Genomic DNA, 15,778 nt, shown 5'->3' on the forward strand with positions numbered 1-15,778 from the left:
ACCAGCTTCTCAAAAAGAAAGAGGAAAGGTAACATTCAGTCTTGTCAAGAATACTGCTCAGAAATAAAAAAGGACACATTTTATCACTGCTTGGACGTGAACTCTTTGACCAGTACCGTTGTGGTCCTCCTTTGCTCCTATGCTGGCCTACAGAAGATCCACGGAGTCTGGAGGGTGGGAGTAGCCCAAATCCTGCCCTGTATTTAGCTACAGCACTTAATAAATTACTAGTGATCCTACTGAGAAAGCCAGTACCTTGCAGCTAGAGAATTAAGTGCATCTTACACTACATTACCTCTCGACTTGAATAATTAAGAGCGTAGCAAGATCGTGGTGGTGACAGAAACCACGTTTCTTTCCTGGTGAAAGGCTTTTGTGTCAGGACCACCATGTCAAACCGCTATTTCAAGTTCAAACAGAAAACATGAAGAGTACTATTGTCATCTAAGCAAGAAGTCCTAATGCCACTGTAGTTACTGTAGCAGCATCAATCAAGGCATCATGGTGACCCCGAGCACTAATCCTCCCCAGTTCTTTCGGTTTCGCTGGCAGCCAAGTCCCAGGAGAGCTGTCCTCAGCAAGGCAGAAGCAGGTAAGAGAAAGACCTTAAAAATCTATGTCCCATCCTGAGTTGTCGTCAGGGGGTGGTTCATCACTGTCCTCTGGGAAGCTGTCAAAATTGCTTGTGTCTGTCGGAGATGCAACCTGTGAGAAGAAGAGAGGGACAAGAAGGGGATGGTCATCACAAAAGATCTCTACAGGCAGCTCCTCTCCATCTCACAACCATTCAAGATAATTGCTAAATGCAGCAGGCATCTGAAGATCTTCATTTAACAACTGCTTGCTGAATCCCAGGATGACTTCCCAGAGCCCCCCCATCTCTATGCCAACAATCCAGAACGTACAGGGTCTCTAGTTCAAGAGCAACTTTCCTACCTGTTGGTACAAGGTCACCAGGAGAAATGTGGAATAGCCCAAAAGCCCAGGATTTCCAATTTATAGCTCCAAGATCCAAAATTTGAGACTGTGAGCTGGGCCTTGCCTCCCTCCTCTGAGTTTCCTCACAAGTACTGCTGAGTGTAAGGAGCCTACCAGAGAAACCCATCTTCCCAGGATGAAGGCCAACTCTGTTTCTTTTTTGGAAAGAACATACTTGAAGCCCCACCCCAAGTAGCCAGTGCAGGCTGAGGTGCCTGCACTTGCCTCAGGAGTGCTGAGCAGGAAACACTTGCTCTATTTTTTGGCCATTTCCCTTATAAAGCTGGTGGAGAAGCCAGGACCAGATCCCAGCCTACGGTCCAGGACATATTATTGATGCTGGATGCGGCTATAAGCCTTGGCACAAGACTCTTGGATCACCCAGAGCTCCAACTTGAGCTCAGAATGTAAGTTGCTGCCCAGATGCATCAGCATTTCCCCTGGGGAGAATGAAGATCCCTGAATATCCAACTTGTTTTGAAAAAAAACCCCAACACGGAAAAGCTTCCTGGAGTCCTACAGAGTGGTGAGGTGCTTCCCTGTGTGTTGAGTCCTCTAACTAGTTTCTTCTGACTTCTCCAGGTCTGTTTACACTGCTGAGCTGGAGAGCCTTCACCCTCCAGGTCCTCACCCTTGGGGTGCTCCACACTTGCCCTCCTTCATGGTGCCATGGGCTGGACCACATTCCTCTGCCTTACTCCATGTGAGCTCTCCCTCTGGGAGCAGAAGCACTGGGGATAGTACAGCCAACACCTCCAATGTAGAGGGTCTTCTTCCTCTTAGAAGAAGAAGAAATATGATTTGGGGAACAGATGTTGGGTGAGTTGTTACTCTGCTGATTGACTTCATGAGATACTAATGCTGTTGGTGTGCAGCTCCCCACAGCTCTGAGGTCCAGGTGACCTACATGACCTGCAGTCCTTAGCTGTCAGAGATGTGGGAACAAATGTCCCCCTCAACACCCTCTCCAGCCAAGAAGGGACACTCTAGATTTATCTCCTGTCCATCCAAGAAGATAAGAGTGCAGATGTCAGCATCAGCTGTCTGGCTGCTTACCAACATCTGGGCTTGGGATGAGGTGTGGTGTAGAGATCTGCACGTCCTTCTCAAAGGCAAGAGCTGTGGTGCAAGACACCACATCTTTGGAAGAGTCAAGAAGCAGGAGAAGCTTTGCAGGACAGATTTAAGTGGTCACAGATTTAAGAGGTGGTATCAGGGCTGAGCTGCTGCCTGAAGCAATGTCCTAGGAGCAGGCTGTAAACTGCCATCTCCTAAAATCTCATGGGATAAGAGTTAAGGGGGAGCTTTCAGGTGCCCCACCAGCAGTACCATGTAACTTGACAAAGCATGGATCTGACAGATGAACCACTCAGTGGATAAGAAATTGGCTGGATGGCCCCACCCAGAGAGTTGTGGCTCAATGTCCAAATGGAGGCAGGGGACGAGTGGTGTCCCTCAGGGGTCATTACTGGGACCAGGGCTGTTTAACATCTTTGTTGGAGACATGGACAGTGGGATTGAGTGTATCCTCAGCCAGTTTGCTGATGATCCCAAGCTGTGTAGTGTGGTTGACATCCTAGAGGGAAGGGATCCATCCAGAAGGACCTTGACAGGCTGGAGAGGTGGGCCACTGCCAACCTCATGAAGTTCAACAAGGCCAAGTGCAAGATCCTGCCCCTGGGTCAGTGCAACCCCCGGGGACAAATCCAGGCTGGGGGGAGAATGGTTGGAGAGCAGCCCTGAGGAGAAGGACCTGGAGATGGGAGGACATGAGCCACCAGTGAGGGCTGGAGCCCAGAGAGCAACTGCATCTTGGGCTGCATCACAAGAAGTGTGGGCAGCAGGGCCAGGGAGGGGATCCTGTCCCTCTGCTCTGCTCTGGTGAGACCCCACCTGGAGTGTTGTGTCCAGCTCTGGAGCCCTCAGCACAGGAAAGACAGGAAGCTGTTAGAGAGGGTCCAGAGAGGGGCTACCAGGATTATCCAAGGGCTGGAGCAGCTCTGCTCTGGAGCCAGGCTGGGAGAGTTGGGGCTGTTCAGCCTGGAGAAGAGAAGGCTCCAGGGAGACCTGAGAGCACCTTCCAGTGCCTGAAGGGGCTCCAGGAAAGCTGGGGAGGGGCTTTTCATCAGAGAAGATAGGACAAGGGGTGATAGATTTAAACTGAGAGAGGGGAGGTTCAGGTTAGATATTAGGAAGAAATTCTTCACTCTGAGGGTGGTGAGGAACTGGGATGGGTTGCCCAGGGAGGTTGTTGATGCCCCATCCCTGGAGGTTTTAAGGCCAGGTTGGATGAGGTTTTGTGCAACCTGGTCTAGTGGTTCCTTGCTCATGGCAGGGGGGTTGGAGCTTGGTGATCTTTGAGGTCCCTTCCCAGCTTAATGATTCTATCATTCTATGATTCTAACTGCTGGTGAGGGTTCAAGAGGCTCATTTTCTTAAAAACACAAAAGTCTTTGAGTCCTGCTGGCTCCTTTCCAGGTAACAAAGAGAGATGCACTCACTGAAGGAAAAATGCATTTCTTCTTCTTTTAGGTCACTTTGCAGATATGGCCCTTGCTAGCAGCTGGGATGTTTGCCAAAGCAACTCAACTGCTCATGGAAAACAAAGGTGAGAGGGGCTGAGAGCTTTGGGGTGGACAAGGGTCACCAGTCAACGGAGGCAGATTTTGGAGAGGATCTCAGGAGAGTGTCTAGAGAAGATTTTACTCCCAAGAGCTCTAGGAAAGGAACCATGTTTAACTGGGATTAGGGAAATGCAGGGCAGAAGCTGTGGTGGAAGAAAGATGGAGTCCTCTGAAGAGGGAATGATGCTCCAGGCTACTTCAGACAGCCTTGGTGGGGGTGTGCTGGCCACAAGGGTCCAGATGTATATACTGGGTAAAAGTAATATTGGCAATGCTCTTGCTAAACTAAATACCCACTAAAACCATTAAAGAACCATACTGGGGCATTTTCAGGCTACACTGACATCCCACACAGGTAAACCAGGAATTCAAACTGGATGTGATGGAGCAAACTTGACTTTCTTGTCTGACTTAGAATTTCAGAGTCCCAGACTGATTTGGGTTGGGAAGGACCTTAGAGAATACCTAGACCCAACCCCCCTGCATGGGCAGGGACACCTCCCACCAGCCCAGGTTGCTCCAAGCCCCATCCAACCTGCCCTTCAACACTGCCAGGGATGGGGCAGCCACAGCTTCCCTGGGCAACCTGGGCCAGGGTCTCACCACCCTCACAGTGAAGAATTTCTTCCCAAGATCTCATCTCAATCTCACCTCATTTGGCTGGAAACCCTTCCCCCTGCTCCCATCCCTCCCTGCCCTTGTCCCAAGCCCCTCCCCAGCTTTCCTGGAGCCCCTTCAGGCACTGGAAGGTGCTCTAAGGTCTCCCTGGAGCCTTCTCTTCTCCAGACTGAACACCCCAACTCTCCCAGCCTGGCTCCAGAGCAGAGCTGCTCCAGCCCTCTGAGCATCCTCATGGGTTCATCTGGACTCTCCCCAAAGGCTCCATGTCCTTTTGGTGTTGGGGGCTCATTGTTCACCACTTCAAATGTTGTGAACAGTAACGTCTGACATTAATAGCCATTGAAAAGCTTAACAGAAACTCCCTCATTTTGGTTCAGAAAGCACTTGATCATTGGGCATCCTGCTTTAGGCAGCTATTTTTTAAGTCCAGCTTTCTCCACTGGAACGTTCTGCAGCCCATAGGGTTAGAGGGGGGGGCATGCAAAGCCCTTGTTTTGCTGTTCAGAAAAGGTTGGGCTGGCAGTTGTGGCCCTGGAGCTGTTCCTGCTGCTGCTGCAGGGGGGCAGGACCACGGGTGGATGGAGCTCCGGGGGCAATTCAACCCCATCCCTAATGTCATTCCCTGGGAGAGAAAGGGATTAAGTTGAAAGGAGGAGGGGAGGCTGCAGAGCAGAAGGGGCCAAGGTAATTTCTATCAGCTAATCCTGTTTTGTTTCCCTTTGCAGAGGGTGAAGAGCTCACAAAGACATCAAAGGCAGAGCTTTGCTCCAAAGGAAAAGGAGTCGAGCTGTCCCTCCCTGTTAAACATCAACAGGGCTTGGCATGTAGGACACAGATGTGGGGGGGAAAGGGTGAAAAGCAAGAGAGAAAAGCAAGCCAAAAGACAAGACAGAAGGGAGATGCAAAGGAGAAGGGAGATGGCCCAGGGATCCCACTTGCCTCCTCAGAAGAAGTAAGAGTAAAGGAGAAGGCCAGAGGACACACCTGAGAGGAGGGGTGGAAGCACCAGCTCTACATTGGGAGGTGAAAAGGAGGTGAAGACACAAGTGGAGCAGGTGAGGAAAAGGAAAAACAGTAGGAGTGTGAGTGGTCCCACCCCCAACTCCTGCTGCCAAGGGCATTTTCTCACCCTCCTGCCCTCCCTAAACCACCTGCTCCTGGCAGAGATCACCTGGGGAGCAAGCACTGCTGGGAATGTCTCTAAGGTGACTTCTTCAAGCATCTTCAGAAGAAGCAGAGCACATGTTGTCCCTGAACTGCAGTGCACAAGTGCCCAAAGCTCACAACACCCACAGAGAAGAAACTTACTGGCGACAAAGGAGAAGACAAGTAGGAAAACTTACACTTGGGATGATGGGAGGTGTCAGTGTCCCTTTTCGTAACCCTTCCCAGTTAAAGCCTTCGAACCATCTAGAAGGGAGGGAAGAAAGAAACCATCAGACACACAGTGAAATATCTCCCCATAACACTAAATGAAATGTCAGTTGCTTAAACAGTGGCTTTCAAGCCCCTCAAGTCATCATCTTCAGCTTGTCCAATGAGACTTAATCATTTTTCCTGTCATCTTTATGTATGTTTTTTGGGACTGAAAATGAAGGGTGAGTAGCAGCTGCCCAGGGGTGATACCATGGCAAGAACAAGTTCCCAATGCTCGGAGAAAAATCAGTCCTCACTGAAAGTGTCCTGGCAGCTGCTCCTGCCTTTCCATAGGGCTGATCCCTCCCATATGGGACCTCTCAGGTCCTTTCTTCATAGGAGATTGGGAGCTAAGGACAGGCATGGGAGGGTTTTCTCTTGTTTTGGGCATCTCAGATTTACTTGATATACAGCAGCTTAGGTGACAAGCCCTGAGCTGAGCCTTCAATCCCTGGACATCCAAAATGTCCATCCAACCCATTTCTGCTGCTTTGGGGATGGGAGGAGAGAAAGGTCAGCATGGTTGGATGAGATAGCCTGCTTCTGCAATGGGTCTCCAGCTTGTTCTTCTCCCTCTCGAGCAGTGGGAAAACCGGGAGACATCACTGAACAACTCTCTCCCACCAGCCAAAGAGGTATGATGAAGTAACATGATGGGTAGAGAGAAAGTGGGTTGGGCTGGGGGGGCAGGGCAATGGAGGAAAACCTTGGGAAGTGGTTCTGCAAACCAAAAACCTCCAAGCAGACAGTGGCAGAGCTTGATTGCTCTTCTGCATTAGAGACATTAAAGCACAATGTTGAAGTGTTTGGAAGGCATGTGTTGGCTGTCATCTGTGTGTTGGCTCTGATGGCTGGTGGAGAAGACACTTACTTGTGCTTTTGGATGTCTTTCACCCCATTTTTCAAGTTCCCTAATCTTTCTGATGGATTGTCCCTGTAAATCAAACAACAAAGTGGTTACTTGAATCCTTCTGAAGGATCCACGTCTTCACACACCAGACCAGAGGGATTGTATTTGATGTGCTCACCTGCATAGTTTTTTAATTAAATTAGCAGCATTTTTGGCAATCTTCTTTGGAAATTCAATCATGTCTATTCCCCTTAGTATGATGTTATAGGTCTTCATGGGGTCTGGGCCTGAGAAAGGGGGACTTGAGAGGGGAGATGGAAATAAAGATTAAAAACTTGTCTTTAAAATACCTTTAAAAACTTGTCTTTAAAATACCATTAAAAACTGACCACAAATGAACACATCAACACCCAGAGCTGACAGCCTGTGTCCAACAGCCCCAGGGACAAGGGGTCTGAGCAACACACACTGGCTTATTCTCTGGTGGATGTTGTGACATGTGTTGAGTGGGGATTCATTCATTAACAGAAGCAGGGCCTGGGTCCTGCCCCCAGGGATAAGCTGCTTAGGGTGATGGATCCTTTTCCTGCTCCTGTATCCTGGGAGCTGGTGATGGGGAGGGAAAGGAGGCAGTGCCAGGAAGCCACCACTGCCTCTGATATATTGTAGGGACATGGAATGTATTTTTAGGGACATGGAATATATTTTTAAGGACATGGGTTATTGGAGGCCTTGGCAGTGCTGGCTTAATGGTTGGACTGGATGACCTGAGAGCTCTTTTCAAACCAAACTGGTCTCAGATCCTCTGCACATCCAAAACTAAGGGAAGGGATGGATACAGGGATGCCAGGCCCCACAGTGTGGTGGCAGCTCTGCCTCCTCCCTCCCAGATGTTCAGCAACCACTGCACCTCCCCGGGTGCACTGCAAATCCCTTCCCCAGCTTGCTCAGCTCACTCAGAGCCACAAATGTGGTTTTGGTGTCATTTCACAGGATTTCCTAAAAACCCTGCTCCTCTCCTGCCTGCTGAGAGGTCTGCAGGGAAGGATTGAAGGTGGAGAAAGGGGTGGGGAGGTCCAGCAGCACAGCACACAACCGTGCTGAGCCTTCCCCTCTCCTAATCAGGGTGACAACAGCAGAAATAGTGGGATCTGTTTTCAGCCCTGATGCCCATACCTGCCAGTCAGGAGCTCATACATCAGGATTCCCAGGGACCAGTAGTCAGCTGAGATGTCGTGCCCTTTGTTCAGGATGATCTCGGGGGCCACGTACTCCGGGGTCCCACAGAAAGTCCATGTTTTCTTTCCAAAGCCTATTTTCTTTGCAAAGCCAAAATCGACCTGGGGAAGGGAGCAGGGGGAACGTCAGCCCTGTGCTCTGCTCCAAGCTCTTGAAGGGAAGGAAGCCAAGCAGAAAGGAGGTTTCCTCGTGGGAATGTTCTCCTAACTAAAGCCCAGTGAGTGGCTGCAGGACCAGGCAACCCCAGGGACTTTTAGCCCCTTTTATCCTTCATGATTTAAGAGGAAGATTCATGTGAGGGGAGAGGAACAAAGGCCAACACCACAGGTTCCCTGGGAGATGAAGCTTCCTATCATCCCCAGCTCAGGCTGATTTATTTGGTCTTCTTTTTTTGAACTCCCAGCCTGGATCTGAGCAAATGTTGCAGCTAAATACTGACCAGTCTGGTAGGTTCAGTGCTCCTTCCCAGAGCAAAGAGGGATGCAGTGCAACAAAGGACCTCACAGTCTGCTTGAGGCTGTCACAATGTGCTGCTGGGGCTCACAAACCTCAGCATGTCCCTGTGGCACCAGCAACCTCAGGGAGGGCATCAACTCCTCCTTAGACACAGCTCATTTTAGGGATGCATTGCCCCATCCCTCACTGATGGCTTCCCAAGTGCCCACATCCTCCAGCACCTCCTACCAAAGGAAGTCCTTCTTTTCTTCTCCCCCTTCTCTGTGGTCTCACTGGGAATTTGGGGTGTACCTACCTCACCCTGCAGTGATTTCTGAGGCAGAACCAGAGGGGAGACCTTCTTGCTCTCTACAAGTGCCTAAGAGGAGGTTGGAGTGAAGGGGTTGGTCTCTTTGTCCAAGGAACAAGTGACAGAACAAGAAGAAACAGCCTCAAGCTGTGCCAGGGGAGGTTCAGATTGGATCTTGGGAACAATTTGCTTCTGAACAGGGTTGTCAGGCTCTGGCCCAGGCTGCCCAGGGCAGGGCTGGAGGCATATCCCTGGATGTATGTGGTGCTGAGGGGCATGGGTAGTGGTGGCCTTGGCAGGGCTGGGGGAACTTGATGATCTTAAAGGTCTTTTCCAACTCAAACTCAAAATAGATTCAATGCTTCTGTAAAACAATGAGTGAACGAAGCCAGGCAGTGAAACCCATCAGAAACCCCCTCATTTTTGGGGTGGAGGTCTTGCCATCCTGGCTTCAGGAGGTGGATCTTGCAGGGAACAGCACTGGAAAGGACCACGACCTTCTGGGAAGAGGAGGAGTCCCAGAGGAGTCAGCACAGACCAGCCCCAGAAGGGGTTCTCCTAAAGCAAGAAGCTCTGTTGGCCACAGCAACACACTCCAGGGCCACTCATACTACAGAAGTCTTTCCATGACAGGCTGCTGATGAATATTCCCACTGGAATTTGCTCACACAAAGGACCTGACACAGAAACAGCAGCTTCCAAAAGCTGCTTCACCAGTTGCCTAAGAAGCCCACCAGATGCAAATCCTCCCCCTGCCCCACCAATCATTTAAGACACCTCTTTTCAAGTTATTTTCCAGCCTTTCAGTAGCTCCAAAGCAGCTGGAGAAACCTCCCTGAGTGTTCTTCTCTAAACACTTCCAGTTCAGGACCCCAGATCTGAATTTCAAGCCAGAATTAGTGTTTCCCAGCTCAGCTGTACCCTGAGCTTCAGCTTGCTGGAGGTTGGGAAGACCTCCCAGGGATGGGTGATGACACCTTTGCCCTGACCTCACCTCAGCATGTCCTGATGGCCACCAGCAGAGACAGGACCCTGGGCTGGGTGGACTTTGCTTCTGCCTCTTTCTGCCCACTCCTGTGTTCTCCTCTACCTCTAACACCAGTGTCTGGTAGCAGTGGTGACTTTCTTTTGGCCAACCAGACGTTTCAGGCACTCACCAGTTTGGCATAACCTCGATGATCCAGAATGAGATTTTCTGGCTTGAGGTCCCTATAAATGATCCCCTTGGAATGCAAATAGGCAAAAGCTTCCACCACACACGCTGTGTAGAACCTGGTGGTCGAGTCCTCAAATGAACCTCTAGGGAAAACAAGAGAGGGAAAAGGGAGTAAAGCAATGAAATCCCTTCCCTTCCTGGACCTCACACTACTATGAAAACATCTGCACAGTTCAGTAGAATCACTCTAACACCTGGAAAGTGCCTGTTGTGCCCTCATGGCCAAGAGAGCCAGTAGAATCTTGCAGAGCAGTAGGAACGGTGTCTCCAGCAGGTCAAGGGAGGCTCTCCTCCCCCTCTGCTCTGCCCTAATGAGGCCACATCTGGAGTGTTGTGTCCAGTTCTGGGCTCCCCAGTTCAAGAGGGACAGGGATCTACTGGAGAGAGGCCAATGGAGGCTATGAGGATGATGAAGGGACTGGAACATCTGTCTGATGACTGATGAGAGACCTGGGGCTGTTTAGGCTGGAGAAGACTGAGAGGGGACCTGATGAATGTGTCAGGAATGGGCCAGTCTCTGTTCAGTGGTGCCTGTGACAGGACGAGGGGAAACGGCACCAAGTGACAACACAGGAAGTTCCACCTCAACATGAGGAGAAACTTCTTTCCTGTGAGGGTGACAGAGCCCTGGGACAGGCTGCCCAGAGAGGCTGTGGAGGCTCCTTCTCTGGAGACTTTCAAGCCCCATCTGGACACGTTCCTGTGTGAGCTGCCCTGGGTGTTCCTGCTGCAGCAGGGGGGTTGGGCTGGATGATCTTCAGAGGTCACTTCCTACCCCTGTGATTCTGTGCTATAAATTGAATTGCATTTCCATTTCTGGAAGTTTGCCTTCCATCCACCTTCGTATCAAACATTCCTGTCTAAAATATTGTAGGTTTCCTTTTAGAATTTCATCTCCTAGAAGTAAAAATTATCTTGTGGGGAAAAGGTGACTTTTTTAATTGAGGTGACCAAGCTGGTTTTGAGCTGTGGAGATCCAGAAGTCCCCATCTCATCTTCATAAAAGGCAGAATAATTAGTGTTGCTGGGAGTGCTCATTTCAAACTCAGCACCAAATGCACCTTCAGAACATCACTCAGGACCAGTTTGGAATCAATTTGCTGAAGCAAACCATCCCCTGGGAGTGTGGTGGGAGCAGGGCTGAGCTAGATGGCAGCAGAGCCATGAGCTACATGAAGGATGGAGCTACCAGACTGAGATGATGAAAGACACCACCAGGCACCTGCTAGCTTTGCTACAGGCCTTGTTTTAATGCTCTGGGGAAAGCAGGCTGTCAGGAGAAGAAAAAAATGACAAAACCCCTCATTCTAGGTAATTAAAAAAGAAGTTAATCTCTCCTTTTTGATCAGTCTTTCCCATACATTTCATTTTGTTTCCAAATTAAAGGACATCCCAGCTCTGATCCTGTCACACCATCACACACAACCCCTCTCCCATCATTTTCTTTCCCTGGGATGGGAAATGGTGATTTTTTTCACAAGGCTTTGAAGAAATCTGCATTTTTTACCTTGAAAATGCACTTTCCCATGGATTCTGTGCACAGCTGTGAACTCTCACTGATGCCCCTGTGGCCTTGGAGGACCTGGCTTGTAAGTTTAGAGCCTAAAAGAGCCACAGCAGCACTGGGAGGACCTGACTGAAGCTGGGGAAGGGTGTAGAACCCAAGTCCTAGGAGCAGCTGAGGGAGCTGGGGGTGTCCAGCCTGGAGCAGAGAAGGGCCAGGGAGCTGGGGAAGGGGCTGGAGCAGAAGGAGAAGGGTCTGGAGAACTGGTGAGGAGCAGCTGAGGGAGCTGGGGGTGTCCAGCCTGGAGACAAGGAGGTGAGGGGAGACCTGCTGGCTCTGCAGCTGCCTGAGAGGAGGTTGGAGCCAGGGGGGTCGGGCTCTGCTCCCCAGGAACAAGGGATGGGACAAGAGGAAACAGCCTCAAGTTGTGCCAGAGGAGGTTTAGATTGGATCTTAGGGACAATTTCTTCCTGGAAAGGGTTGTCAGGCCCTGGCCCAAGGCAGGGGTGGAGTCCCCATCCCTGGAGAGGTTTCCATGCCCTGTAGATGTGGTGCTGAGGGTCATGGGTTAGTGGTGGCCTTGGCAGGGCTGGGTTAATGGTTGGACTGGATGATCTGAAAGGCCTTTTCCAACCAAAATGATTCCCTGACTCTATACTTGTATCTCCAGAGTATGTCTTTTAAGACTGGCCTTGCCACTGGACCTCCTGCAATGCCTGGTCCCACCCTGCAGGGTCATTCTCTGCCATCATACCTGGTGCCCAAAGTCTTTGTCACCCTCCAAACAGTCCCTCATTTTACTGCCAGGTGCCTGAGCCTTCAGCCAGGCTCTCAAACATGAGGAAGATGGGCACCTAGGACACAGCTGTGGCTTCTAGGGCTGCAAAAAGTGATTGTTCTAGGTAATGAAAAATTAAATTAAAAGAATCCATTACATTAAAATTGAAATATACTGCTGGGTGTTTCAGGGTACCCTTTGGAGGTGAAGATGCAGGGCAGTCAAAGACATGTCACAGATGCAATTCACCAAAGGACACCACCACCACCTTCTGTGTTTTTTCAGAGAGGCCATGAGAAAGCAGCTCTGGCTTGGTGTCCACCTGTATAAATATAGGTGTCCACCTATATAAAGCCTTCTGCATGTTGGACACAACCCACAGCAAGTCTTTCTTCTCCATTATGACTGGATAGACTTTGTCTCTTGTCCATTGCAGAGGAACAAAAATATCTCCTCACCTTTCTGAGGTCATAAATTAAAGATAGCATGGTAAGATCCAGGCTTTGCCCATGAAAGATGAAAACCTTTGGTTAGCTGGAGGCATGAGAGGAAATACCCCACTTTTTAAGATAATAGTCTCTTAAAACTCACCTGTCCCTGAGAATTGTCCAGAGCTCTCCACCTAGACAGGCTTCCATCAGCATGTACAGGTACTTGCTGTCCTTGAACGTCCTGTAGAGCCTGTCAAGGGCAAACAAGAAATCTGCACTAAATCCACCACACAAGTGAGGGCATCAAGGCTGTGCACCTCATCCCAGGAACCCCCACAAGATGAAGGTTATTTTTTGGAGCTAGTCCTACATTTCAGGAGACCATTCCAATGCCTTTTCTCAGGTAGGAAATGTTGCAGCAGGAATGGAGGTGAATCTGCATGGAGAAGTGGCTTGTGGACCTCAGAAGAAGAGATCACCACCACTCTGGGTGCTGCATACAAGGTCTGTTGTTTCTAATGGTGCAACCTGGGACTTGGCTTTCCAGATGGGCTTGAAAGAGGACTTTTCCTCCCATTCTTCATAGCATCCATACTATCATACTCTTCACCCTGCAGACCTGCAGCTGCTTTCCATGTAGTCACCTCAGTGGAGTGTTGCCCAATTTGTGTTCATTTCAGAACTGAAACTCACTGATTTGGAGAGTTTGAAGACAACCTGCTGACATGCAGGCATCTAAAAAATGTTCCTCCTCTTCCTCCTCCTCCCAGGGACTGAATGTGGAGGAAGATTGGACTAAAAGGAGAGATGAGACAGACTTTATGAACTTGTCCTCCTTGTCATCCATGATCTAAACTGTGCAGTAAAATCTGTGCTCTGTTTAATAGGATGTATTCATATATGTTAAGCAAACAGGAACCTGGCCCAGGTTGCCCAGAGAAGCTGTGGCTGCCCCATCCCTGGCAGTGTTGAAGGGCAGGTTGGATGGGGCTTGGAGCAGCCTGGGCTGGTGGGAGGTGTCCCTGCCCATGCAGGGGGTTGGATCTAGATGATCTTTAAGGTCCCTTCCAACCCAAACCATTCCATGACTCAAAAATACCCTCCTGTGATTGAAATGCAACTACCAAACTCTGGAACTGAACACAGAACCTTCAGTATTAGCTGTGGAGCTGCAGAGAAACCTTTCTAGCATCCCTATGCAGTATTATCCTCTGCAGCTCCACTGTTTGGAGCTGAATTTAAAAATCTGAGCTCCCCAGCAGAAGGAGATGTGGAGGGATATTCAGCTTTTATGGAGCTGCTGATGGGCCAGGAGGAAAGCCCAGCAGGATTTGGTGCCCTCTGAAGGCATTCACTTAAATGTTAACTTCAGGTACCTGGCAAAACCCAGCTCAGAAGCAGGTACCTGCTGTATTTTGGACAGGAAAAGATCCCAGCAGGTGCAGCTGTGACCTAGGCAGGAATTTGAGTACCCAAGGTGCTCAGTGCTTCTCTCCCTGGGAAATGTTCTGTAGCTAAAAGGTACCATTTGCAGCCACAACAAAAATTGAAAGGAAAATAAATGAGCCTGGGTTTCAGATCATCCAGTGTTACCTCTGCTGACATTTAAAACCTTGGCTACAAGGTGCTTCTCAGGAAAAATTGGACCAAACTTAGTGATCATTTCACATGGTTAAAATTCACAGGTTTAACAAAGAAAATAAATAATCCTGCTTCTTGCCAGAAGCCAAACAGAATGAATCTTAATAAACATTTCACCTAGGTGAAGGTTTACAGAAAACGAACCTATTCAAGATTCCAAAATACAAGTAATAAACAATTTTTAAGTGTTCAGTGATTTCAGTGCTGCTGCAGGAAGGCCTGACTATCTCTGGTGAAGGTAGAACTGCTGAAAAACTTGATTTCCAGAAAATTTATGGGCATCAAATCTGGCCTCAAGTAGGCAGAAAGAAAATCATCAGGTCTTATCAACTGTAATGGAAGCATAAAGTTTATATATGATGAAACCCCAGTGTTTGACTGAACTAAGCAAGCTTAAAATGTCACAATATTTAAATTACTTTTTTATTCATTTATTTTCTTACTCATTTAAATATTTGCAGACATCCCTGGCTTGACACTTGTTTCCCCTGAGGCCAAACCCAAACAGAGCATTTTGTCCTGTGAAATGCTCAGTTTATCTACCAGGAAGTTTGATTTAGCAACACCTGGCCTCTCCTGATTCTTTTGCCTGCTTTAATGCCATTTATTAACCAAACTGAAGAGTTTTAAGCAGCAGCTTCATGATGAATTAAGAAAATACTTGAATTCTTTGGGTATTTTGTCTTGCCTGTTCTGATATCCCAGAGTTTATGTCCTTGCTCCAAGATCGTTTTAAACCCACCTTTCACCCTGCATCTCAAACCACAACTGATCTACCAAAGTGATGAGATTTCTGCCTGTAGCACCCAAAAAATAGGACTATGAGTAACTTCAGGATAGAAGTTATTACAGTTTCAAGTCCCTGCAGATGCACAGAAGGAGAAGTGAGGAGGAAGTGAAGACACTGAGTCTGATGAACCAGGAGGGGTTGGACTTAGTGACTTTCTTCCCAGGGCTTGAGTTTCATGAGTTTCTTCCCAGGGCAGGATTTCCATGAGGTATTAAAAATAGTCATGGCAGGATTGCTGCTGTGAAGGATGGGAATTACTGCCTGATAGGAAAGGAAAAGACCTACAGCTAATGCAACCTTTTTTCACCTGCCAACTGCAAGAATAAAAGGTGGGAAAGAAGAAGTATTTCTTTTCTTAGCTGTGAATATCAGAGGGTCCATCAAGAACCTTTTGCAGGCTCAGGCTTTATATTTAGGAAGGGATATTTCTGGATATGGTGTCAAAATGTCCCTCTGGCTGGCCCTGTGCTTCACCCCTCTTTGTATCCCCAGCCTGAGACAGCTCAGGCTTCAAAAAAGAAAACCTATAGGCTGGAAATAACCCCTGAGGTATATTTGGCTCTGGTCTAGGCCAGGGAGACGTGGCTGTGAGTCCAACCCTACAGCCAGGCAGGGTGTCAGGATGCAGTTGTCACCCATGAATCAGAGGGGGAATCCCAGGGATCAGCCCAGGAAGGAAACACCCCCTTAGTGCTGATGGTGCCTGTCCCACCCATGCACTTGCTTTTATATCTCACAGGGCTTTGGTTTCACCCCTGGGTTACTCTGACTCTCTGGAGCAATTTTTGGGTTGATCTCCTCTAGCAAAAGGTATCTCCTGGAGGGAGAGAGGCAGCACCCTTGGCAGAGTCAAGAGGATGTCCTTTTATTTCCCTCCAGTGCCATGAAATGCATTGTCCTGACAGAGATCCTCATCCACGTAAAGAACCATCTCTGCTTCCTGCT

General features: G+C 49.0%; 1 protein-coding gene across 1 annotated transcript in view; it reads right to left on the bottom strand.

Moving 5' to 3' along the window:
* Positions 1-303: 303 nt before the first annotated feature.
* PRKG1 (protein kinase, cGMP-dependent, type I) overlaps positions 304-15,778 on the bottom strand; it is a 408,071-nt gene continuing 392,596 nt past the window's right edge. The window contains exons 12-18 of the mRNA XM_010007771.1: positions 12,563-12,652; positions 9,631-9,772; positions 7,666-7,829; positions 6,668-6,790; positions 6,511-6,573; positions 5,567-5,633; positions 304-705 (exon numbers count right to left, since the gene is read on the bottom strand). Of these exons, the coding sequence (XP_010006073.1) occupies positions 607-705; positions 5,567-5,633; positions 6,511-6,573; positions 6,668-6,790; positions 7,666-7,829; positions 9,631-9,772; positions 12,563-12,652 (748 nt within the window). The 3' untranslated portion in view covers positions 304-606. The remainder of the gene's footprint in view (positions 706-5,566; positions 5,634-6,510; positions 6,574-6,667; positions 6,791-7,665; positions 7,830-9,630; positions 9,773-12,562; positions 12,653-15,778) is intronic.

Source organism: Chaetura pelagica, unplaced genomic scaffold (genome assembly GCF_000747805.2).
Source record: "Chaetura pelagica isolate M959 unplaced genomic scaffold, ChaPel_1.0 scaffold251, whole genome shotgun sequence".
NCBI lineage: Eukaryota > Metazoa > Chordata > Aves > Apodiformes > Apodidae > Chaetura > Chaetura pelagica.